Raw genomic sequence first — 27,807 nt, 5'->3', positions numbered from 1 at the left:
AAAATTTTCTATGGAGATAAAATTTTGACAAAATTTTCTATGGAGATAAAATTTTGACAAAATTTTCTTGGAGATAAAATTTTCTATAGAAAAAAAATTTTACATAATTTTTTTAACGATAAACGTTTGACAAAATTTTCTATAGAAATAAAATTTTAACAAAATTTTCGTTAGAAATAAAATTTTGACAAAATTTTCGTTAGAAATAAAATTTTGCAAAAAAAATGTTTGACAAAATTTTCTATGGAAATAAAATTTTGCAAAAATTTTCTGTAGGAACAAAAATTTGACAAAATTACTTTAGAAATAAAATTTTGACAAAATTTTGTGCAGAGATAAAATTTTGACAAAATTTTCTATGGAGATAAAATTTTGACAAAATTTTCTGTGGAGATAAAATTTTGACAAAATTTTCTATGGACATAAAATTTTTACAAAAATTTCTATGGAGATAAAATTTTGACAAAATTTTCTTGGAGATAAAATTTTCTATAGAGAAAAAAATTTTACATAATTTCTATAATGATAAATGTTTGACAAAATTTTCTATTGAAATAAAATTTTGACAACATTTTCTATAGAAATAAAATTTTGCAAAGTTTTCTATAGAAATAAATGTTTGGCAAAATTTTCTATAGAAATAAATGTTTGGCAAAATTTTCTATGGAAATAAAATTTTGGCAAAATTTTCTGTAGAAATAAAAATTTGACAAAATTACTTTAGAAATAAAATTTTGCCAAAATTTTCTGCAGAGATAAAATTTTGACAAAATTTTCTGCAGAGATAAAATTTTGACAAAATTTTTAATAGAAATTAAATTTTGACAAAATTTTTTGTATAAAAAAAAATTACAGAATTTCAGACTTTTCTATTGAAATAAAATTATGACAAAATTTTCTTTAGAAATAAAATTTTGATAAAATATTCTTTGGAAATAATATTTTGACAAAATTTTCTATAGAAATACAATTAAAAATAAATAAATAAATAAATAAATAAATAAAAAAAAAGATACAATTTTTACAGAATTTCAGAATTTTCTATGGAAATATATTTTTGACAAAATAATAATAATAAAATGTTGACAAAATTTTCTATAGAAAATTGTGGAAAAAGTTTCTATAGAAATAAACCACAACACAAAATCCATGGAATGACAACCTACTACTCACTCATCCATATACAGAAACATAATAATTCGCAAAGAAGTGTATATTACGGTGAATGGAAATTGAAGCATAGGGGTTTTAAATATCCATTTGTAACTTATAAGCATACTCGTATGGTTTATACTGTCTACTGATGCCCTTTTCTCCTGAAACTCGTCTCAAGACTGTGTGAGTGAGTGTTAACAGCCACTCTTTGAAACATTTTACCCCTCCGAAAACACTGTGCAAGACATCGTACACAGCTTGTCAAAGGTGTTTCAATAGATGTCCCATCGCTGTCCTTTGCTGCAGTTTAATGTGTAAAGATTTTAGGATAAAGTCTAGGAAATATTTGTTGCTCAAGTACACTTTGCTCCATCCTACACTCATTCTCTCTCTCCCCATCTCATCATGTTATAGGGTATCACCATTTTGTTGTTGTTGTTAATGTTGCCATACTCATTGCTACTGATGTTGCTTCTTTGTCTATTGTCTGTTGCCAACATTGCTACATTGTTGTAGGATATCTCTATTCGGATATCCATAAAACTGTAAATAAGTACGGTGCAGGGAATGTAAAAAGGAAACAGCGAAATCGGGTGTTTGTGTGTGTGTGTGTGCATTGGCAGATTGTCGCGTATATTGTGTTTAGTTCACGCATATCGCAATGTTTTCTGCTCTTTGTGTTTATAAACATCCTTAGCCAAAGGAAGTAAAATGGCCAAGTCTATTTGACTTGTTATGCGTTTTTTCTGTACTAGGGTGTGTGTGTGTGTATGATAGTTCGAGTATATCGAATGGTAGTCTGTTAAAAAAGTGTTTTTTTTTTTCTACAGTTTCTCTTTCTACTTTTTTTCTACAGTTTCTCTTTCTACTTTCTGACCGATGGTTGGTGCTATCTCTGTGCACTATCTTTATAATTAATGTTGCTTGCTATTTTGTTGCTGGAGTTTGTATTGTAGATGTAGCTGTTGTTTGGGATGCTACATTTTGTTGCAAAATACTTTGAATTTTTCGGACTATATGATCGATTTAAGTTAGCCCATTGGTGGTGTCAATTTTTCAGTTTTTATTTTATTTCATTTATTTATTTAATTAATTTAGCAAATATGTTTTTGGAGGAAGCGTTTTGTGAGAATGCTTGAAATCGAAAATCTAGTTAGGATTTAACCCTGCCATGGGTGGTAAGGTCCCTATGTGACTTTTTGGACTTTTATTCCTGCATAAATCTGTATTTTATATGATCTCAAATATGAGGGTTTATCACTTCCCATGAAAATTAATATAGGTAGCCATAAACTATCATGTTTGAAATCACACGGATGAAAAAGACTGTTTTTCATATGTTTGGCTATAAACATTATATGTTTGGAACACAAATTTTTAAGCACAATATTTTTGAGTGCAAGCATATAATGTTCATAAACTAGCATAACATGTTTGGGACATATATGTTAATATGTTAGAACATATTATGTTTGGGACATAAAATGTTTGTAAATATAATATGCTTGAATGCAAACATATATTAATTTAGAAATAGCCTATAAACATATATGTGTTTAGTAGCTTGGAGCGCTATTTAACAGGGAGCGATATTGAATTAAGTTGGTGGTTGTTGCTCGTTATTACAAAATTAACATTTTATTTTTCCTTGGGCAATTGATCAGCTACTTCTTTGATCCTTACAAACTGTGTGGTCCGCTGTTCGAATCGAAATAAAAAAATCATAAATTTGAATAATTTCTTCTACAATGTTTGTATTACAGAAAAAGGTGCTAAGAACTAAAAAATCTCGTGGAAGTGAGAAAGATGTGGGGGAATATACAATTAGGCAGAAACAAAATTTTGAGCATTCAGGTCGAAAACCTATGTTGTTAGCACCTATATTACCTGTTTATTTTCATAATTCATTATGATTGTAAATATATAAATAAATAAATAAAATTTTGAGCACAATATTGTTTGGGAGAATTTTTTTAAGCATATAATATTTTTGGGTGCAAAATGCTTCCAAACATATTATATGTTCACATAATAACATATTGTTTTTTGGAAGACAAAATTATTGAATTTGGATGCAAAAATACAAAATGTTTGGAACTTAGACTACCCAAACATATATTGTTTAGACCAATATGCTTTCAAACATATTATATATTGGAAGAGATCAAACATATAAATGTTTGGGCAATAGCCAAAAATGTATATGCTTGAAGCAAAATATGTTTGGGAGTATATGTTACAGAAGCGATTTTTTGTGAGCGTGCATGTAAAATACAAAGTTATGAAATAATAAAAATAAAAAAACTTCCACATGGATCTTACACTCAACAAAAAAAAAAATTTTGCATACAAAGATTTTGACTTAAGGATTTTGATATTGATTCCGAGCCAAAGATGCGGCCTCTTTAAAATAAAGAATTTTTTTAGCGACCTATCTGGCTTTAAATCTAGGACCAATAATATTAAAAGTAGGATAAAAATCTCATTTATCAAATTTTCATTCTATTTTCGTGGTTTATTAGTAAAGGTAGTCATGTAGAAACAAATTCCAATTAAAAATCCAAATTATAACGGATATTTCAAAGTAAAAAATGTTTTCTTAATTCAAAAAAAAAAAATAAATAAAAAACTTTAAACCAATGACGCTAAATCCTCATAATAAGTCTTAGCTTATACTTGAAGCGTTTTTATCTTAAATCTAATTTTTCAATATATCAGTTAATTTAAGTACAATTTCTTTAAATCCAAAATGTGTTTCTTTAATTTACGAAAAAAATAGCCTTAGCTCGAAGACATGTAACTCTAATGGAGCGACCAAAATTTACAAAATTTGTGTTCTAAACTTTATGAAAACAAGTATATACGGCCGTAAGTTCGGCCAGGTCGAAGCTCATGTACCCTCCACCATGGATTGCGTAGAAACTTCTTCTAAACACTGCCATCCACAATCGAATTACTTAAGTTGCGGTAACGCTTGCCGATGGCAAGGTGTCTTAAAACCTTCATACACCGTCTTCTAAATTGTATGTAAGTCCATACGTGGTTATATTAAATCAAAAAAGATGGATCTCATACGTATATAATTCAAAATTTTCTATAGACATAAAATTTTCACAAAATTTTGTATAGAAAGAAAATTTTGACAAAATTTTCTATAGATATAAAATTTTCACAAAATTTTGTATAGAAAGAAAATTTTGACAAAATTTTCTACAGAAATGAAGTTTAACAAACTTTTCTATAGAAATAAAATTTTCTATAGAAATAAAATTTTGACAAAATTTTCTATAGAAATAAAATTTTGACAAAATTTTCTATAGAAATAAAATTTTGACAAAATTTTCTTTAGAAATAAAATTTTGACAAAATTTTCTATAGAAATAAAATTTTGGTAGATTATTTTTGGCTCGAGTGGCAACCATGATTATGAACCGAATAAGATTTTAACAAAATTTTCTATAGAAATAAAATTTTGACAATGATGAAAATTTAATTATGAACCCAATAAAATTTTAACAAAATTTTCTATAGAAATAAAATTTTGACAAAATTTTCTGTAGAAATAAAATTTTGACAAAATTTTCTATAGAAATAAAATTTTGACAAAATTTTCTGTAGAAATAAAATTTTGGTAAATTATTTTTGGCTCGAGTGGCTATCATGATTATGAACCGATATGGACCAATTTTTGTGTGATTGGAGATCGGCTATATATAACTATAGACCGATATGGACCAATCTTGGTATGGTTGTTAGCGGCCATATACTAACACCAAGTTCCAAATTTGAACCGGATCGGATGAATTTTGCTCCTCCAAGGGGCTCCGGAGGTCAAATCTGGAGAACGTTTTATATGGGGGCTATATATAATTATGAACCGATGTGGACTAAGTTTTGCATAATTGTTAGAGACCATATAACAACACCATATACCAAATTTCAGCAGGATCGGATGAAATTTGCTTCTCTTTGAGGCTCCGCAAGCCAAATCTGGGGATCGGTTTATATGGGTGCTATATATAATTATGGACCGATGTGGGCCAATTTTTGCATGGATGTTAAAGAACATATACTTATACCATGTTCCAAATTTAAACCGGATCGGATGAAATTTGCTTCTCTTAGTGGCTCCGCAAGCCAAAACGGAGGATCGGTTTATATGGGGGCTATATATAATTATTGACCGATGTAGACCAATTTTGGAATGGTTGTTAAAGACCATATACTTATACCATGTTCCAAATTTCAGCTGGATCGGATGAAATTTTCTTCTCTTAGAGGCTGCGCAAGCCAAATTTGGGGGTCTGTTTATATGGGGGCTATACGTAAAAGTGGACCGATATGGCCCATTTGCAATATCGTCCGACCTACATCAATAACAACTACTTGTGCCAAGTTTCGAGTCGATAGCTTGTTTCGTTCGGAAGTTACCGTGATTTCAACAGACGGACGGACGGACGGACGGAGATGCTCAGATCGACTCAGAATTTCACCACGACCCAGAATATATATACTTTATGGGGTCTTAGAGCAATATTTCGATTAATATACGCCCATCCTATGGTGGAGGGTATAATAAGTGAAATTACCCATTAAAAGTATGAAAAAAATATGTTATACAAAATTGAATTAAAAGAACTTCCTGGGAAGTTAAAATAAAGAACATCATTGGAAGTGCTTTTAAAGTTGTGCCTTTGGAAGGACTTCCATTTTTTTTTGCTGGGAAGGGTAGGTATTGGTATTGATTCCGAGCCAAAGATGCGGTTTCATTAAAAAAAGATATTTTTTAGGGACCTATGCACTATTTAATCTGGGGCCAATAAAATTAAATTTAGCACATCGATTTCATTTAAGGAATTTTCTCTTTCACGTCTAAAACTTTATACCAAAGATGATAATTCCTTAATATAAATCTTATTGTATATTTGAAGCATTTCTTTTAAAATCTAAAGAGTCAATATTTCAATTAATTTAAGGACGATTTCTTTAATTCAAAAATGTGTTACTTTACCTTAAGGAAAATTTGTCTTAGTTCAAAGACATACGACTTTAACGGAGGGACGCAATTTTCCAAATAAAAAATTTTTGAAGCAAAGATTATAAACTTTATTTTAATTAGAATTACATTATTTTAAAGGAATTCGTCCTTAATATTTTTTAAATTGCGCATCCTAAAATTTAGGTTGCATACTCTTTAGTACCACGTATATATTTTTTTCGTGTGGTAGCCACCGTGGTGCAATAGTTAGCATGCCCGCCTTGCATACACACACGGACGAAACAGATTGTTTTTTTTATATATGTTTGGGTGTAAAAATTATATGTTTGGAACTCAAATTTTTTAAACACAATATTTTTAAGTGCAAGAATGCAATGTTCATAAACTAGCATCACATGTTTGGGACATATATGTCAATTTGTTAGAAAATATAATGTTTGGGACATAAAATGTTTGTAAATATAATATGTTTCGATGCAAACATATATTAATTTTGAAATAGCCTATAAATATATATGTGTTTAGAAGGAGAGACTTATGGCGATTTCGATTGGGAAAAAGGTGCAACATTCTCGAAATTGATTGCAACATATCAAGGACACTGCCATAGATTTTTGATCCTTTATACCTCACAATATTATAAATTAACAATAACTTTAGAATTACACTATCATTTGGGCGAAATGTCAATTGAGAAAAAGTAGAGTAACACCAAGGCAACATATTTTTTGCGAATCGAAAACGCACTTAGAGAGTATGCTGCAAGTAAAAGAATGGAAGCAACCAATTGGTGCCTTAAAAATATATATACACAAGGAAAATTTCATTACAATTTTTTCCCAACAGTGTATGCCTAAGGTGAAACATAATATGTTTGAACTATACAAACAATATTTTGTTTGGACCAATCGTGAAAATTTATATGCTTGAAACAAAATGTGTTTAGGGTATATGTTACATAAGCGATTTTTTTTTTGGGGTACAGAGTCGCTGGTACAAAAGCAGTTTTGACCAAAAACCAAAAAGTTTTTCAGTGGTGGATTATGCCCTCTAAAACAGTCTTATTGTGCCTGACATAATGGGCTGCCACCACCTAACCTAAGCCTAATTTAACAGACATTTCTGTCTCGATTGTTCTGTATTGAAAGTATAGAAGCCGTAGGTATTGTAAAGGCGACTTATCCCGCTGCAGTGTCCTTTTATATTTTTATTGTTATTTGTTTTCGAATTGACCACTAGAATGGAATTTTGAAAATCCTTAAGCGCATAGAATAATGTTTGTCTGTTGGCTATATTCTCTTTAGATGCTTCGCTTCGCATGGTTAGCTCCTATTGATGTAGGATAATAACAGACGAGTGTACCATAATAATCCATATTATTAACACTTGCTTCAATGGGTTATGGTATGTGAAACAATTCGAAGAGAATTGAAAATACATTATCATAAACAATTGGATTTTAGTTGAGAGGGATGATACTTCAGATTGGGATTTAAAGTATTTAGAATAAAGTGAGTGAGAAAATTTTTTATTTTATCCCATACGAAAAACGGCTGCTTTTCATAATTTTAGCACATAATTTTTAAGAACAAACCGATAAATTCCATAAACGAGTATAAAATGTTTGTGACATATATGTTTGTATGTTAGAAAATATTATGTTTGGGTTATCTCATTTTCTTAAATATAACGACTCTGTAGGTAAACATAAATTAATTTAAAAATTTCGTATACAGATATATATGTTTTTATACCCTCCATCATAGGATGGGGGTATATTAACTTTGTCATTCCGTTTGTAACACATCGAAATATTGCTCTAAGACCCCATAAAGTATATATATTCGGGGTCGTGGTGAAATTCTGAGTCGATCTAAGCATGTCCGTCCGTCCGTCCGTCCGTCCGTCTGTTGAAATCACGCTAACTTCCGAACGAAACAAGCTATCGACTTGAAACTTGGCACAAGTAGTTGTTATCGATGTAGGTCGGATGGTATTGAAAATGGACCATATCGGTCCACTTTTACGTATAGCCCCCATATAAAGGGACCCTCAGATTTGGCTTGTGGAGCCTCTAACGGAAGCATATTTCATCCGATCCGGCTGAAATTTGGTACATGGTGTTGGTATATGGTCTCTAACAACCATGCAAAAATTGGTCCACATCGGTCCATAATTATATATAGCCCCCATATAAACCGATCCCCAGATTTGGCTTGCGGAGCCTCAAAGAGAAGAAAATTTCATCCGATCCATCTGAAATTTTGTACATGATGTTGGTATATGGTCTCTAACAACCATGCAAAAAGTGGTCCACATCGGTCCATAAATATATATAGACCCCATATAAACCGATCTCCAGATTTGGCTTGCGAAGCCTCAAAGAGAAGCAAATTGCATCCGATCCGGCTGAAATTTGGTACATGGTGTTGGTATGTGGTCTCTAACAATCATGCAGAAATTGGTCCACATCGGTCCATAATTATATATAGCCCCCATATAAACCGATCCCCAGATTTGGCTTGCGGAGCCTCAAAAAGAAGCAAATTTCATCCGATCCATCTGAAATTTTGTACATGATGTTGGTATATGGTCTTCAACAACCATGCAAAAATTGGTCCACATCGGTTCATAATTATATATAGACCCCATATAAACCGATCTCCAGATTTGGCTTGCGAAGCCTCAAAGAGAAGCAAATTGCATCCGATCCGGCTGAAATTAGGTACATGGTATTGGTATATGGTCTCTAACAACCGTGCAAAAATTTGTCCACATCGGTCCATAATTATATATAGCGCCCATATAAACCGATCCCCAGATTTGGGTTGCGGAGCCTCAAAGAGAAACAAATTTCATCCGATCCGCCTGAAATTTGGTACATGATGTTGGTATATGGTCTCTAACAACCATGCAAAAATTGGTCCACATCGGTTCATAATTATATATAGCCCCCATATAAACCGATCCCCAGATTTGGCTTGCGAAGTCTCCAAGAGAAGCAAATTTCATCCAATCCGGTTGTAATTTGGAACATGGTGTTAGTATATGGTCTTTAACAACCGTGCCAGAACTGGTCCATATCGGTCCATAATTATATACAGCCCCCATATAAAACGTTCTCCAGATTTGACCTCCGGAGCCTCTTGGAGGAGCAAAATTCATCCGATCCGGTTCAAATTAGGAACGTGGTGTTAGTATATGGTCGCTAACAACCATACCAAAATTGGTCCATATCGGTTCATAATCATGGTTGCCACTAGAGCCAAAAATAATCTACCAAATTTTATTTCTATAGAAAATTTTGTCAAAATTTTATTTCTATAGAAAATTTTGTCAAAATTTTATTTCTAGAGAAAATTTTGTTAAAATTTTATTCGGTTCATAATAAAATTTTCGTCATAGTCAAAATTTTATTTCTATAGAAAATTTTGTTCAAATTTTATTCGGTTCATAATCATGGTTGCCACTCGAGCCAAAAATAACCTACCAAGATTTTATTTCTATAGAAAATTTTGTCAAAAGTTTATTTCTATAGAAAATTTTGTTAAAATTTTATTTCTGTAGAAATTTTTGTCAAAATTTTCTTTCTATAGAAAATTTTGTCAAAATTTTTATTTCTATAGAAAATTTTGTGAAATTTTTATTTCTATAGAAAATTTTGTTAAAATTTTATTTCTGTAGAAAACTTTGTCGAAATTTTATGTCTACTTTGTCAAACTGAATTATATACGTATTGGATCGATCTTTTTTTGATTTAATATATACCACGTATGGACTTACATACAATTTAGAAGATGGTGTTAGGAGGTTTTAAGATACCTTGCCATCGGCAAGCGATACCGCAACTTAAGTAATTCGATTGTGGATGGCAGTGTTTAGAAGAAGTTTCTGCGCAATCCATGATGGAGGGTACATAAGCTTCGGCCTGGCCGAACTTACGGCCGTATATACTTGTTAAACTTCAAATAGAGCGAGAGAGAATAGAGAACAATTAAAGATGGCGACGATGATATGCGACCACATCATCAGACAGTGATAGAATCAAATCAGAGCAAGACATGCTCTACTTGAGAGACATATTTTGTTGTGGATAAATATGATATGTGTCTGACACTCAAATATTTGAATTTTATTGAATTTACACATTCAGTTCTATATTCTTCTTGTAGTGTCAAAACAAATCGACTCGGTCTATGAGTAAGTAGCTGTTTTCCGATCAAGCAAAAATAATAAAATAGAGGGTGAGTATAAAAAATATTTGAAAAAGGTTTTAACAAGTACACGGATGAAAAAGACTGTTTTTCATATGTTTGGCTATAAACATTATATGTTTGGAACACAAATTTTTAAACACAATATTTTTGAGTGCAAGCATATAATGTTCATAAACTAGCATAACATGTTTGGGACATATATGTTAATATGTTAGAACATATTATGTTTGGGACATAAAATGTTTGTAAATATAATATGCTTGGATGCAAACATATATTAATTTAGAAATAGCCTATAAACATATATGTGTTTAGTAGCTTGGAGCGCTATTGAATTAAGTTGGTGGTTGTTGCTTGTTATTACAAAATTAACATTTTATTTTTCCTTGGGCAATTGATCAGCTACTTCTTTGATCCTTACAAACTGTGTGGTCCGCTGTTCGAATCCCCGTCCGGCAAAAGGTAAAATTAAAATAAAGAAAAAATCATAAAATTGAATAATTTCTTCTACAATGTTTGTATTACAGAAAAATGTGCTAAGAACTAAAAAATCTCGTGGAAGTGAGAAAGATGTGGGGGAATATACAATTAGGCAGAAACAAAATTTTGAACATTCAGGTCGAAAACCTATGTTGTTAGCACCTATATTACCTGTTTATTTTCGTAATTCATTATGATTGTAAATATATAAATAAATAAATAAATAAATAAATAAATAAATAAATAAATAAATAAATAAATAAATAAATAAATAAATAAATAAATAAAATTTTGAGCACAATATTGTTTGGAAGAATTTTTTTAAGCTTATAATATTTTTGGGTGCAAAATGCTTCCAAACATATTATATGTTCACCAAATAACATATTGTTTTTTGGAAGACAACATTATTGAATTTAGATGCAAAAATACAAAATGTTTGGAACTTATACTACCCAAACATATATTGTTTAGACCAATATGCTTTCAAACATATTATATATTGGAAGAGATCAAACATATAAATGTTTGGGCAATACCCAAAAATGTATATGCTTGAAGCAAAATATGTTTGGGAGTATATGTTACAGAAGCGATTTTTTGTGAGGGTGTATATACAGCACTAAGTTCGGCCGGGCCGAATCATAAATACCCACCACCATGAACCAAATATTAGAGTTTCCTTTGAAATTTCTGGAGGACTTGAGGACACTTCCCGAAGATAAATTTAAAGATTTCACCCATGAGGACTATATCAGATTCTGGATTTATAAGAACCATTTTTGTTTGAGTTTTAGAGGAATCATTAACATCTCTTGTAAGTGTGCAAGAAAATTATAAAATAACGTCTTGATTTGAAATCTTCAATCTGTAGAAGTAAAATCTGGAAATTTTACATTGAGTTTAAAGCAATTTTCATGATCAGTGCGCCTTCTACACCCTCAAGAAGTGAAGTCGATCTATAAGGAGGCATTACCAAATGGACCGATAAAAACTTAATCCGATACACGTTTATGTGAGCCTAAAATACAAGAATATTTACAATTTCAGACAAATCAGATAAAAGCTAACCAAGGAGTTAAATCGGGAGATCGTTCTTATGAGGGCTATACTAAAATATGGACCGATACTCACCGTTTTCGGCACACCTCTTTATGACCCGAAAATACCACTAGATTTCCAATTTCAGGCAAATACGATAAAAACTACGGTTTCTATAAGCCCAAGACCCCAAATCGGGAGGTCGTTTTATATGGGGACCATACCAAAACATGGATCGATACTCACAATTTTTGGCACTTGTATTTGTGGTCCTACAATACCTCAAGATTTCCCATTTCAGGTAAATTGAATAAAAACTACGGTTTCTATAAGCCCAAAAATTAAAATAGGGAGATCGGTCTATATGGGGGCTATACCAAAACATGGACCGATACACACCATTTTTAGCACACCTCTCTATGGTCATAAAATACCTCTAGATTTCAAATTTCAGGCAAACTACGATTTCTATAAGCCCAAGACCCCAAATCAGGAGGTCGGTTTATATGGGGACTATATCAAAACCTGCACCGATATAGCCCATCTTCGAACTTGACCTGCCTGCAGACAAAAAAACGAGTTTGTACAAAATTTCAGCGCGATTGCTTCATTATTGAAGATTGTAGCGTGATTATAACAGACAGACAGACGGACGGACATCGTTATATCGTCTTAGAATTTCCCCCTGATCAAGAATATATATATATATATATATATATATATATATATATATATATATATATATATATATATATATATATATATATATATATATATATATATATATATATATATATATATATATATATATATATATATATATATATATATATATATACCTTATATATACCTTATATAGTCGGAAATCTATATTTCGATGTGTTACAAACGGAATGACAAACTTATTATACCCCCGTCAACATTCTATGGTGGTGGGTATAAAAATAGATATGCTCAGGGTGAAACATGAAGCATGTTTGCACAGTACAAACTAATTTTTGTTTGATCAAATTCTGAAAATATAATTATATAAAAACTGGTACCTCATAGAGTACCATTAGAATGAAAAAAAATATTTACGTGATATTAAAGATTACGCAACCAACATTTTAGGATGCGAAATTCACAAAATATTAAGGACAAATTTCTTTAAAATAATGAAATTTCAATTAAAAGAAAGTTTATAATCTTTGCTTAAAAAATTTTTTTTTCATTAAATTTAGGACACACATTTTGAAAATTTAAACTAAGGCAAATTTTCCTTAAAGTAAAAAAACACATTTTTGATTTAAAGAAATCGTCCTTAAATTAACTGAAATATTGAATCTTTAGATTCAAATATAGGCTAAGACTTATTTCGATGATTTAACATCTTTGGTTTAAAGTTTTTTTTATATACACACTGTGGAACAGGGTATTATAAGTTAGTACATATGTTTGCAACATCCAGAAGGAGACGAGATAGACACATGGTGTCTTTGGCAAAAATGCTCAGGGTGGGCTCCTGAGTCGATATAGCCATGTCCGTCTGTCCGTGAACACATTTTTGTAAACAAAGTCTAGGTCGCAGTTTTAGTCCAATCGACCTCAAATTTGGCACAAGTATGTGTTTTGGCTCAGAATAGACCCCTATTGATTTTGGAAGAAATCGGTTCAGATTTAGGTATTGCTCCCATATATATCTTTCGTCCGATATGGACTAATACGGTCCCAGAAGCCAGAGTTTTACCCCAAGTTGGTTGAAATTTTGAACTAGGAGTACAATTAGTAGTGTAGTCAAGTGTGCCAAATTTTTTTTTAAATCGGTTCAGATTTAGATATAGCTCCCATATATATCGTTCGCCCGATTTACACTCATATGACCACAGTGAAAAAAATGGAAAAAAAGGAATTTCGTGTTTTGATAAAATACTGTTTTCTGAAGGGGAAAAATACGGTGGAAGCAAAAACTTGGTCCACCAAGACAACGCACCGTGCCACAAGTCATTGAGAACGATGGCAAAAATTCACGAATTGGGCTCCGAATTGCTTCCCCACTCACCGTATTCTCCAGATCTGGCCCCCAGCGACTTTTTCTTGTTCTCAGACCTCAAAAGGATGCTCGCAGGGAAAAAATTTGGCTGCAATGAAGAGGTGATCGCCGAAACTGAGGCAAAACCGAAGAGTACTACTAAAATGGTGTCAAAAAATTGGAAGGTCGTTATAACCGTTGTATCGCTCTTGAAGGGAATGTGTTTTTCTTTGTTAGACCGGGGACTTATCAGCCAACCTGTTATAAGTTTAAATCTGGCGAACGATATATTTGTTTAGCTATACACTAATAGAAAAAATTGCGTTTCACAATCGTGAACGTACGTTGTCAAAATGAAACAGAAACGTTCACAAAAAAAATAAAAACGGAATGTTCACGATTTCGTTCACGGGCGTTCACGATTTCATGAACGGCATTCGTTTTTCTTTGGCCATGAAAAATCTTAAAATAATCGTTATGGCAACTCCGCCGTTGGTGCAATGTGCTAAGGCGACTGTTAACGCATATCGTGCAGGCAACACAGGTTCGAGTCACGGTAGCTGAAATCTTTTTTTAATTTTGCTTATAAATTCGTAACCATTACGTTTTCAGATCATGAACGCTGGTTGATGTTTTGACAACGTATGGTGTCATTTTCACGTTGTCAGATTGACCCCATCTGTTCTCAGTTTGGCAACACATGTGTGTTGATTCAATTTCATGAACGGATCGTTTCGAAATGACCATGTCGTTCATGATTTTTTCTATGGGTGTATCTAAATCTGAACCGATTTCAATCAAATTTGGCATGCATAGTAAGAGTGTTAATTCTACTCGCCGTGCAAAATTTTACGTATGTCGGAGTAAAACTGTAGCCTCTGGAGTCATACAAATTTAAATCGCGCAAAAGATATATATGGGAGCTATATCTCAATCTGAACCGATTTCAATAAAATTTGGTACACTTTACGACACTAACAATTGTACTTCTTGTGCAATATTTGAAGTAAATCAGGGTAAAACTTTGCATATATGGCGAATTATATATATGGGAGCTATATCTAAAACTGATCCGATTTCTTCCAAAATCAATAGGGTTCCAAAATCAATTTTAAGTCGATTGGACTAAATGTGCGACTCAGACTTTGATTACATAAATGTGTTCACAGACAGACCGACATGGCTAGATCGACTCAGGGGCCGGTCCTGAGCAATATGTACCAAATTTCATCAAAATAGGTTAGGAAGAATGATCTGAATATTCCGAACAACAAACACATGGTCAGGCGGACGGACACAAAGGGCCAAGCCTTCGGCTCAGGAGGTGGTTCTGTTTCGATCGGTATATATTTTATGAAGCTTCAAATAAATATTACTGGAAGGCACATTTTTTCGCAGATATCCTGACCACTATGTGGTTTAGGGTTCTGTGCTAATACTCTTGTCTGGCACTGTATGGGAGCTATATCTAAATCTGAAATAATTTCGATGATTTTTTGCACATATTGTTAGTACTATAGAATATTAGAGTAAGCCAACTTTGAGTAATATCGGGTAAAGGTTTTACGGACATATTTAGAAAATCGTGCGATACATATATATCATTTGTATGCCATTTCGATGAAATTCAGCAGACTTGAAGGGTGATGAAAAAGATTACTATGTGCCAAATTTAACGACGATGGTTAGTAAAAAAACGCAACGGGACCTCATTTGTCGAAATCGGACGATACATAAAGGGTGATACGGTCAAAATTTGGTCAATATAAACTTGTCGTATTTATTTCAATTTTGCATTTAGAAAACCTGAACACCCCTCATTTTGAAGGTGTGTGTGTGTAGAATGTTGCTCCTATTTTGATTTTGGAATTCACTCTTCAGTTGTCAAAATGCCGTCCAAGCCAGAAGAGCAGCGTATCAAAATTTTGCTCGCGCATCGCGAAAATCCGAGCTACTCGCACGCAAAGCTGGCAAAATCGCTAAAAGTTGCCAAATCAACCGTTACAAATGTAATTAAAGAGTTTGGGGAACGTTTGTCGACAGCCAGGAAGTCTGGATCGGGGGGAAATCGAAAACAGGAAGCCGCTGAGACGACAAAGAGAGTTGCCGGTAGTTTCAAGCGAAACCCTAACCTCTCTCTCCGAGATGCCGCAAATAAGCTGGGTGTATCGTCTACAACCGTGCATCGAGCCAAAAAACGAGCCGGACTATCGACTTACAAGAAGGTAGTGACTCCAAATCGCGATGATAAACAAAATACGACGGCCAAAGCGCGATCCCGGAGGCTGTACACGACGATGCTGACGAAGCTTGACTGCGTGGTAATGGACAACGAAACCTATGTCAAAGCCGACTACAAGCAGCTTCCGGGACAGGAGTTTTATACGGCAAAAGGAAGGGGAAAGGTGGCAGATATTTTCAAGCACATAAAACTGTCAAAGTTCGCAAAGAAATATCTGGTTTGGCAAGCCATCTGTACCTGGGGCTTGAGAAGCAGCATTTTCATAGCTTCCGGGACTGTCAACCAAGAAATTTACGTGAAAGAGTGTTTGAATAAACGTCTGCTGCCTTTCCTGAAGAAACACGGTTGTTCCGTACTGTTTTGGCTGGATTTGGCATCTTGCCATTACGGTAAAAAGGCCATGGAGTGCTACGCCGCCAACAACGTGCAGGTGGTTCCCAAGGACAAGAACCCTCCCAACACGCCAGAGCTCCGCCCAATTGAGAAATACTGGGCTATTGTCAAGCGGAACCTAAAGAAGACCAAAAAAAAACTGCTATGGACGAGCAGCAGTTCAAGGCAAATTGGCTTTCTGCGGCGAAGAAGGTGGACAAGGTGGCTGTACAAAATCTGATGGCAGGTGTCAAGCGTGAGGCCCGGCAATTCGGATTTGGAAAAGCGAAAGCCTAACTTAATATTTTTCCTGAATTTTATACTAATTGAACTTGAAAAAGAAATTTAATTTGATTTTTTAAATAAACGATTTCACCGATTTACACGCGTTTTCCCTTGACCAAATTTTGACCGTATCACCCTTTACTATAGTAAATTAGAGTAAGCCAACTTGGAGTGAGATCGGGTAAGGGTTTTACGGACATATTTCGAAAATCGGTCGATACACATATATCACCCGATTTTGTCATTTCGAGGAAATTCTGCAGACTTGAAGGGTGATGAAAAAGATTACATTGTGCCAAATTTAACGACGATTGTTAGTAAAAAAAAAACGCAACGGGACCCCAGTTATCGAAATCGGGCGATACATATATATGGGTGCTATATCTAAATTTGATCCAAGTTCTTCCAATTTCAATAGCGTTCGTCCTTGTGCGAAAGGAAGAAACACCATCTACCAAATTTCATCAAAATCGGTTAATAACTGCGACTGGAATTCTGCGAATAACAAATACATGGACAGACGGATGGGCACCAAGAGCTAGAACGACTCCGGAGGTGATTCTGAGTCGATCAATGTATATTTTGTAAGGTCTAAAATCAATATTTCTGGTAGGCACATTTTTTTTGGCAGATCAAAGTTATTATACCCTGACCACTATGCGGTTTAGGGTATAAAAAATCTGTAAGTTACCGAGAAGCAGACCAGTTTGGCTAGCCAATCATAATGGCTTTCTTTAGATTAAGGCAAATTAACTCATTTCGTATTATTTGCCTTATCTTCCTTTGTTCAAAGTAAATATCATTGTGCTCTTACCTTTAATTGCATGCCCTCAGCTGGATTGAGTTCTTCGGCACCTTGTCGCAAACCATTTAGGAAACGTGCAAAGACCGTGGTATGTCGTTTTCGTTTATTACGTCCCTCTGTAAAAAGGCAACCAGATGCCAGACACAAACATCATTAGAACGGAAACGGATATAGAAACAAATGCCAGAAATATATATTTTTCATATACTCATGGCAAAAATGTGAAAGAAGAAAAGCCCGAAGGCTCTCTTCAGTTACTCTACCTGTTGCCGAGAATTCATAAAAGAAATTTGACCGTGCTCCAGGATAACTATGCTGCATTCCACCCACACCACCACCACCACAGCCACCACTTCCGGTTGAAGTCAAATTAACCGTTGACTTGGAATCGATAACATTACGTGCCATACGATTGGACAAATCATTTTGGGCATAACTATAGATTTCATTCTCTTCACGATTCGATAAACAGCTTGAGGGCTACACAGGGCGAAAGACAAAGGACAAAAACAAAAGATTACCATCAATAATTGGCTATGTTCGATGTGACACAACAACCAACTCACCAGATATTTTCCAGGCACATACAATGGTTGACTATGACTCGCCGGCATAATTGACTGATGCGCTATATTACCCGTAATCATGGCACTGACGCCCATGCCACAACTTGTACCAGCCCCAGCACTGGCACCACGTCTTAGGGTATTCGAGCCTCCAGTAGATTGTGATCCCATTCGAATATGTCGTTCCTTCCATTTCGATACTCGAGCCAATTCAATGGCATCGAGAACATCTTCATAAGGCATATTGATCTCTTTGCTGTAGTGACTGGCCAAACCTTCAAGGTAGCCACGTTTTCCCTCCTGAAAAAAAACAATGAAATGATGGGTGAGTGAATTGGAAATTCTAGAGGAGCTGGGAAAGACACAATTTCATTTTTCAATCAAGGCTTCTAATATCAAAAAAGGATGCAATAATGTGGCAGAATTGGACGTAGATGTGAATACTCACATAGCTGTTATACAAAAATGAAATATGCCACATGCATTATCTCGGTCTTTCTTGTTTGTTTGTTAAAAGTAATGCACACTCGGAAAGGTGTCCAACGGACACTTGGAATATTACAGCATCTTTCTGCTTGCAATTCGAAATTATAGTTTTACCTCTCAGTTATACGAATCTACAGTTCCACCACTGAAGTCTTCGCGATTACAGTTCCGCCACTGAGTTTTCCGTCTTCTTAGGATCTACAGTTTCTCCACAGAGTTCTTCATATCTCCCGTTCCACCAGTGTGTTCTTTGGATCTACTTGTCCACCACTGAATTCTTCGTGTACACAGTTCTCTTCTGAACTCTTTAGAGCTATAGTTCCACCTCAGATTTCTTCGGATCTACAGTATCTCTCGGAGTTCTTTGGATCTAACGTTCCACTACTCAGCTCATCCCATCTACAGTTTCACCATTGAATTCTTCGTGTATACAGTTTCCCTCTGCGCTATTTGGATTTATATTTCCACCGCTCTACAATCCAACCACTGAGTTCTTAAGATCTACAGTTTCATCGCTGAACTCTTCGGATCTACTGGCTCCCTCGGAGTGTATATAAAGTTTCCCTAGGAGTTCTTTGGATCTAAAGTTTTTTTTTTTATATATTTTTTATTTACTTCAATTTGTTACAATTCATAAATTCTATGTTGCCCCAGCGCCCTAATGGCTTTATAGGAGCTAACCTTATCAGTACCTATAGACGTGTTATCAATATTCACTTTTTATATAACAAATTAATTTACAATTAAAAATTGTTTTACGTTGAAAATTAGAAATAATTTAGTTTAATTTACATGAAAACTATTTACATCAGAAGCATTTCCATATCACGTAATAAAAATGATTTTATTTCTCTTTTAAATGTAGAAATTCTTGATATATTCTTCAAATTATCGGGAATTCGGTTAAATGCTACACATCCACTATGCTCGATTCCCTGTTTAGCCACTTCTATACGACATCGTTTTACTTTTAAATTTGTATTATTTCTTGTATTGAATGCAGTTTGATTTATGAGAAATTGTATTGATCCCAGTCCGATATTATTAGTAGCCTTGAACATATATGTCAATAATTGAAATTTGTATATGCCATACACTGGTAAAATTGTTTTAGCAATATTGCTGTATAACTCCGAAGTAGGGTATAATATCGGTAAATTGAAAACAATTTTGAGTGCCTTATTCTGTGTTCTTTGCAATGCTCTCAAATGAAAGTTATTTTTGTGAGCATATAAAGGGTGATTTGTTAAGAGCTTGATAACTTTTTAAAAAAAAAAAAAAAACGCATAAAATTTGCAAAATCTCATCGGTTCTTTATTTGAAACGTTAGATTGGTCCATGACATTTACTTTTTGAAGATAATTTCATTTAAATGTTGACCGCGGCTGCGTCTTAGGTGGTCCATTCGGAAAGTCCAATTTTGGGCAACTTTTTCGAGCATTTCGGCCGGAATAGCCCGAATTTCTTCGGAAATGTTGTCTTCCAAAGCTGGAATAGTTGCTGGCTTATTTCTGTAGACTTTAGACTTGACGTAGCCCCACAAAAAATAGTCTAAAGGCGTCAAATCGCATGATCTTGGTGGCCAACTTACCGGTCCATTTCTTGAGATGAATTGTTCTCCGAAGTTTTCCCTCAAAATGGCCATAGAATCGCGAGCTGTGTGGCATGTAGCGCCATCTTGTTGAAACCACATGTCAACCAAGTTCAGTTCTTCCATTTTTGGCAACAAAAAGTTTGTTAGCATCGAACGATAGCGACCGCCATTCACCGTAACGTTGCGTCCAACAGCATCTTTGAAAAAATACGGTCCAATGATTCCACCAGCGTACAAACCACACCAAACAGTGCATTTTTCGGGATGCATGGGCAGTTCTTGAACGGCTTCTGGTTGCTCTTCACTCCAAATGCGGCAATTTTGCTTATTTACGTAGCCATTCAACCAGAAATGAGCCTCATCGCTGAACAAAATTTGTCGATAAAAAAGCGGATTTTCTGCCAACTTTTCTAGGGCCCATTCACTGAAAATTCGACGTTGTGGCTCGTTAGTAAGTCTATTCATGATGAAATGTCAAAGCATACTGAGCATCTTTCTCTTTGACACCATGTCTGAAATCCCACGTGATCTGTCAAATACTAATGCATGAAAATCCTAACCTCAAAAGAATCACCCTTTATTATTTCCAAGTAATTTAAATGGCTTTGAATCAAAGAATTATATAGTACAAGTTTTGTCTTTACATTAAAAACATTACGAAATTTATGCAGCATGCCAATAGCAGGTGACACTTTTTTCCTCAACTCTTCCATATGCATATTCCACGCTAAGTTGTTTTGTAAATGAATACCAAGATATTTCATTGATTGACACTCAGAGATCCGTACACCTCCAATCGTTATATTAAATGTTTCCTCAACTGGCGGACATCGAGGTCGAAAACGCATTAATTTTGTCTTGTTCGGGTTAATTATAAGTTTATTAATTCTGCAAAATTCCGAAATAATATTGGCATCATGTTCCATTTGTCCTTTCAATATAGCCTCATGGTTATACGGGTATAATAGAGCAATATCATCAGCATACATAATTAATTGGCCATTGAGATTTAAATTGGAAATATCGTTAAGGTATACTGTAAACAACAGCGGTCCCAAAACACTTCCCTGTGGTACCCCGTGTTCAACAGTTCCTGTGTCTCCTCTTGTTCCATTAATTTCGACATATTGTTTTCTTTTCACAATATAACTCTCTAAAAGTTCCAGTTCCCTTCCACAAATTCCATAATATGGCAATTTCGACAACAGTATATTATGATCAACTAGGTCAAATGCTTTTGACAAGTCATAAAAAACTGCACCAACTCCACCAAAGCTTACATCGAAACCATCACAAATAGTATTTACAATATTAACTACAGCTTCTTGTGTACCACTGCCCTTCTTAAATCCAAATTGTTTAGGATATATAATATAATATAATAAGTTGACAGTTGTTTATGTAATAACTTTTCATATATTTTATCAAATAATGGTAATAATGCTATTGGCCTGAAATCAGAAGCTTTTTCGGCATTGGCAGATTTTGGTATTTGTACTATTTTAGCCAGCTTTAGTACTTCAGGATATGTAGATTTTTTTATCATTCTATTGAATATATATGACAGATGCTCACAAATAAAACTCCTTGACACATTCAATACCTTTCCCGATATTCCATCATGACCTGGACTTTTAGCGCAGTTCATATTTCTAATTAAATCCATTATATCATTGCTGCTTATATCATTAAAAGAAAATCTTGACAAACATTGTTTGAGCGTTCCGAATTTGTTGAAGTTGTCATCATCATAAACTATATTTTGTCTTAATTCGTCGTGTACACAGTTCCCCTCTGAGATCGGTGAAATTATAGTTCAACCACATAGTTCTTCGGATCTACAGTTCCACCAAAAAAACTCATTCGGAATTCTTTGGATCTATAGTTCCACTACTGAATTTTTCGTTCATAAAGTTTTTTTTGGAAATCTTTGGATCTAAAGTTCCACCACTGCGCTCTTGGGATCTACAGTTCCATCACTGAACTCTTCATGTAAAAAGTTTCCCTATGAGTTCTTTGGATCTGTAGTCCCACGACTAATCCCTTTGTGTCTACAGTTCCCGCTAAGCTCCTTGGATTTATAGTTCCACCGCAGAGTTATTCGGATATTCAATCCCACCACCAAGTTTTTCGGATCTATAGTTCCATCGCTCTTGGGATCTACAGTTTTATCACTGAGTCCTACGGATCAACTGCTGCATCAATTAGTTCCTCGTATCACTTAATCACTGAGTTCTTCGGATATACATTTACAAGGGATCAATTAGTTCCTCAGATAAACATTTCAATTATTTAGTTCTTCGAATCTGCAGTACCACCATCGTTGAGCTCTTCGGATCTACAGTTTGAGTTATTCGGAGCCACAGATTCCATCTGAGCTCTTTGGATTTATAGTTCCAACATTGATGTTTTTGGATCCACAACTGATTTCTACGGATTGATATATCCATCAATGAGCTCTTCGAAAATACTAGTTTCCTCTAAGTTCTTTGAATATAAAGGGTGATACGGTCAAAATTTGGTCAAGGGAAAACGCGTGAAATCGGTGAAATTTATTATTTAAAAAATTAAATTAAATTTCTTTTTCAAGTTCAATTACTATAAAATTCAGGAAAAATATTCAGTTAGGCTTTCGCTTTTCCAAATCCGAATTGCCGGGCCTCACGCTTGACAACTACCATCAGATTTTGCACAGCCACCTTGTCCACCTTCTTCGCCGCAGAAAGCCAGTTTGCCTTGAACTGCTGCTCGTCCTTAGCAGTTTTTTTGGTCTTCTTTAGGTTCCGTTTGACAATAGCCCAGTATTTCTCAATTGGGCGGAGCTCTGGCGTGTTGGGAGGGTTCTTGTCCTTGGGAACCACCTGCACATTGTTGACGGCGTACCACTTCATGGCCTTTTTACCGTAATGGCAAGATGCCAAATCCGGCCAAAACAGTACGGAACAAACGTGTTTCTTCAGGAAAGGCAGCAGACGTTTATTCAAACACTCTTTCACGTAAATTTCTTGGTTGACAGTCCCGGAAGCTATGAAAATACTGCTTTTCAAGCCACAGGTACAGATGGCTTGCCAAACCAGATATTTCTTTGCGAACTTTGACAGTTTTATGTGCTTGAAAATATCTGCTACCTTTCCCCTTCCTTTTGCCGTATAAAACTCCTGTCCCGGAAGCTGCTTGTAGTCGGCTTTGACGTAGGTTTCGTCGTCCATTACCACGCAGTCAAACTTCGTCAGCATCGTCGCGTACAGCCTCCGGGATCGCGCTTTGGTCGTCGTATTTTGTTTATAATCGCGATTTGGAGTCACTACCTTCTTGTAAGTCGATAGTCCGGCTCGTTTTTTGGCTCGATGCACGGTTGTAGACGATACATCCAGCTTATTTGCGGCATCTCGGAGAGAGAGGTTAGGGTTTCGCTTGAAACTACCGGCAACTCTCTTTGTCGTCTCAGCGGCTTCCGGTTTTCAATTTCCCCCCGATCCAGACTTCCTGGCTGTCGACAAACGTTCCCCAAACACTTTAATTACATTTGTAACTGTTGATTTGGCAACTTATAGCGATTTTGCCAGCTTTGCGTGCGAGTAGCTCGGATATTCGCGATGCGCGAGCAAAATTTTGATACGCTGCTCTTCTTGCTTGGACGGCATTTTGACAACTGAAGAGTGAATTCCAAAATCAAAATAGGAGCAACATTCTACACACACACACCTTCAAAATGATGGGTGTTCAGGTTTTTTAAATGCAAAATTGAAAGAAATACGTGAAGTTTATATTGACCGTATCACCCTTTAGAGTTCCAACACCGAGTGCTAAGGTCCTCGAATCTACAGTTCTATCACTGAAATGATACTGGAAACCTATATGTCTTCGGACATATCGATTTCCACTGGATTATTTGGATCTACCGTTCCACAATCGAGTGTTTCGGAGCTATAGTTCCACCACAGAGTTGGTCGGATCCAAAGTTCCACCACTCCGTTCTTCGGATCTTCAGGTTCTCGATGAGTTCCTTGGATCTATAGTTCTGCCACTGGTTCTGTATTTTTCGGATCCATAAATCGATCACTAAGCTATTCGGTTGTACATTTTCCCTCTGAGTTATTTGGATCTCTGGTTTCACCACTGATTTCTTCGGAACTACCGGTTTCCTGTAAGTTCTTTGAATATACAGTTCCATCGACGAGTTCATCGGAGTTACTGTTCCGTCACTGAGTTCTTCGGACAAACAGATTTCCTCTGAATTCTTTGGGTTTGTAGTTCCACCATTGATTTTTCGAAGCTATAGATCTACAACTGGCTTCTTCGGATCCCCTGCTCCGCCACTGAGTTTTTCGGATCTGCAGTTACATTTCTTAGTTCTGCTATCACTCATCGTAACAACGCGTTCCCCATACGTTTTTGGCTCCATGGTTCAACCTTATTTATCTATTGGGATCTTCAGTTACATCACTGATTTGTTACGATCCATAAATCGATCACTAAGCTCTTGAAATGTACAATTTCCCTCTGAGTTTTTTGGATCCATGTTTCCACCACAGATCTTTGCGAAAGTATAGTTCCATCGATGAGATCTTGGGATTCATAGATCCACCATTGAGCTCTTTGGATGTGCAGTTTCCCTCTGAGTTCCATTGGAAGTACCAATTAAAATCCCTGGACCTATAGTTTCACCATTGAGTACCTTTAATTGATAGATCCACCACGGCGTTCTTGGGATAAACAATTTCTCGTGGGATTTATTGGATGTAACTGTAGATCTCTTCAGATCTACAGTTACATCACTGTGTTCTTCGGATCCGTAGATCACTAAACTCTTGGGATATACAGTTTCCCTCTGAGTTCTTTTGACCCATGATTTCTCCTCTGATCTCTTCGGATACAGTTCCAGAACTAAGTTCTTCGTATTCAGAGATCCACCTCTGATCCACCTCTTTGGATATACATCTTCCTTCTGAGTTCTTTGGATCTTCCATTGGAATTACCAATTAAAATCCCTGGACCTACAGTTTCACCATTGACTACCTTTAACTCATAGATCCACCAAGGAGTTCTTTAGACAAACAATTTCTCGTGGGATTTATTGGATGTATAGTTGGTCAACTGAGTTAATGGGAACTAAAGTTCCCGCACTAAGTTCTTCGGATCCATAGATCTACTCTGATCTCTTCGAACCTACAGTTTCAGCGCTGATTTCTTCGGATCTATTGACAACTGAGCTCTTTGGATGAAAAGTTTCCCTCTGAGTTCTTTGGATCTATAGGTCCTCCATTGAGATATTTGGATCTACAGTTCCACCACCGAGTACTTCTAATTCCTAGCTACACATTGTTCGCATAAACTGAGTATTTGGGCCTACAGTTTCCTCACCAATTTCGTTCGATCTGCAGTACCTCTACTACGTTCTTCGGATCCATAAGTTAGGTTTAAGTGACTTCCCCCATTTTGTTGGCCTCACTGAGATTATCCAGTCAATTGCGATCGATCCATACATCGATCCCTAAGATCTTGAGATGTACATATTCCCTTTGTGTTCTTAGGATCTATGGTGCCATCACTGAGTTCTTCGGCTCTTCCGGTTCCCTCTAGGTTAGGTTAGGCGGCAGCCCGATGTATCAGGCCCAGTTAGACCTTTCAGTCCATTGTGACACCATATTGGTGAAGTTCTCTCTTATCACTGAGTGCTGCCCGATTCCATGTTAAGCTCAATGACAAGGGACCCAATTTTTTTAGCCGAGTTCGAACGGCATTCCACATTGAAGTGAAACCACTTAGAAAAGCTTTGTAACACTCGGGAATGTCACCAGCATTACTGAGGTGGGATAATCCACCGCTGATAAACTTTTTGGTTTTTGGTCGAAGCGGGAATCGAACCCACGACCTTGTGTATGCAAGGCGGGCATTCTAACCATTGCACCACGGAGCCGGTTCACTCTACATTCTTTGAAGCACACAGTTCCATCACCGAGTTCTTCGAATCTACAATTCCATCACTGAACTCTTGCTATTCGAATTTCACCATGAGGCTTTTCTACGGCTCAGAAGCTACCGCAACTCTCTATCCGAGATCAACCTATCCTAGATTATGAACTGCCGGGGTCAGGATTAAAAGCAATATAATTTTCAGGATTGAGAGATCTTAAACATAAAATATCTTTGAGGCGTAGACAAAATTCCATTATACCGCTCGGATAGTCCTCGGTAATGAAACAAAATTATGTCTCATCCATTTGCCTAAGAAATATTCCCTCAAAAGCTTGTCAGCTTGTCATTCAAATGACCACCATTGATCTATAGTGCTGTTCAGCTAAGACTTTCCAACAGAGGGGTGGCCCAGATTTCTGTGGCCAGAACGTTTAAGGTATGCCAAAAACTTACGCATGCAACACCCTTGGGGTGTTGTTATGGTCATTCAAATGACCACCATTGACCTATAGTGCTATTTTGCTAAGGATTTCCAACAGAGTGGTGGCCCAAATTTCTGAGGCCAGGACGTTTAAGGTAAGCCAAAAACTTACGCATGCAACACCCTTGGGGCTTTGCTAGCAGAGTGAGTATGTTTCTAAAAGCCGGTCATATCTCTTAGTTATTAATGCATATTTTTACAGAAAATCTCGAATTATTGGATGGCGTTACTCGGCTACAAGTTGAGAGCAACATTGGCGAATAACCCATGAAGGCGAGACATTTAAAACTGGATGGGAACTATTCTTCAAAGTCATGGGCATTACTAACTTGTACGTTGAGGTCCTCTGCACAAACTTGTATAGATTGAGGCTTATTGTGGACAAGTGTGAGGATGCTAAATAAAAATACGCATCTTTGTCTTACAATATATGCGCACATACGCGATAGCCTGATATATTTTGGGTTCATTCCCCAGGAGAAAATTGATTTTGTGTGAAATATGGGCGACCTCCATTTGAGCGTTGAAAATGTCAAGTATCACTCCCAACTTGCTATGAATATATACGAAATGTTCGAGGAATTAATTTATAATACCTCAATCAAAAATATTGAAGAAGTTTTAGCATCCATATTCTACTCATGACCATCTTTCCATGCAAAATGCTTTCTGTTGATATTTGTCCATCTAAAGTGAAAGTCGAATACCACAAACCATGACCACAAAAAAAGGTCTTATTTTTTTCATCAAACATTCTTAAAACAAATGATACCCATCATGATGACTTTATGCGATATGGCTTCGCCGTTTCATGTTCAGTTTTTTTCGCCATTCTGACCATCAGCACCAGAACATGAAAGTCCCACAATACCCATATACAATCACCACCAAGCATATCTACGTCAACAACACAATACGAATGATCAAATGACAGACCACCAAAAAAGCGAATTAAAAAAAAACCAAACTCACACACATAGAGGACAAAGGATAATGCAGATTTTGAATGGTTATGAAACCTGAGATGAAGATAAAATCACACCACAAAACTTGGACCTTGAAGTTTTGGGTAAATACTAGGTCTCGTTTGCTTGCTTGTGGTTTTCAGAGTTTATATTGCCCACCCGTTTGCTCAGTAGGTTAGTTAGGCCTAT

General features: G+C 35.5%; 1 protein-coding gene across 2 annotated transcripts in view; it reads right to left on the bottom strand.

Moving 5' to 3' along the window:
* LOC142219645 (uncharacterized) overlaps positions 1 to 27,807 on the bottom strand; it is a 145,322-nt gene that overhangs the window by 60,439 nt on the left and 57,076 nt on the right. For both annotated transcript variants that reach the window (XM_075288535.1, XM_075288540.1), the window contains exons 2-4: positions 18,174 to 18,473; positions 17,871 to 18,087; positions 17,617 to 17,723 (exon numbers count right to left, since the gene is read on the bottom strand). In XM_075288535.1, coding sequence (XP_075144650.1) covers positions 17,617 to 17,723; positions 17,871 to 18,087; positions 18,174 to 18,473 — 624 coding nt within the window. The remainder of the gene's footprint in view (positions 1 to 17,616; positions 17,724 to 17,870; positions 18,088 to 18,173; positions 18,474 to 27,807) is intronic.

The sequence above is a fragment of the Haematobia irritans genome, chromosome 1 (assembly GCF_050003625.1).
Source record: "Haematobia irritans isolate KBUSLIRL chromosome 1, ASM5000362v1, whole genome shotgun sequence".
NCBI lineage: Eukaryota > Metazoa > Arthropoda > Insecta > Diptera > Muscidae > Haematobia > Haematobia irritans.
This window is presented reverse-complemented; position numbering and strand designations above follow the sequence as displayed.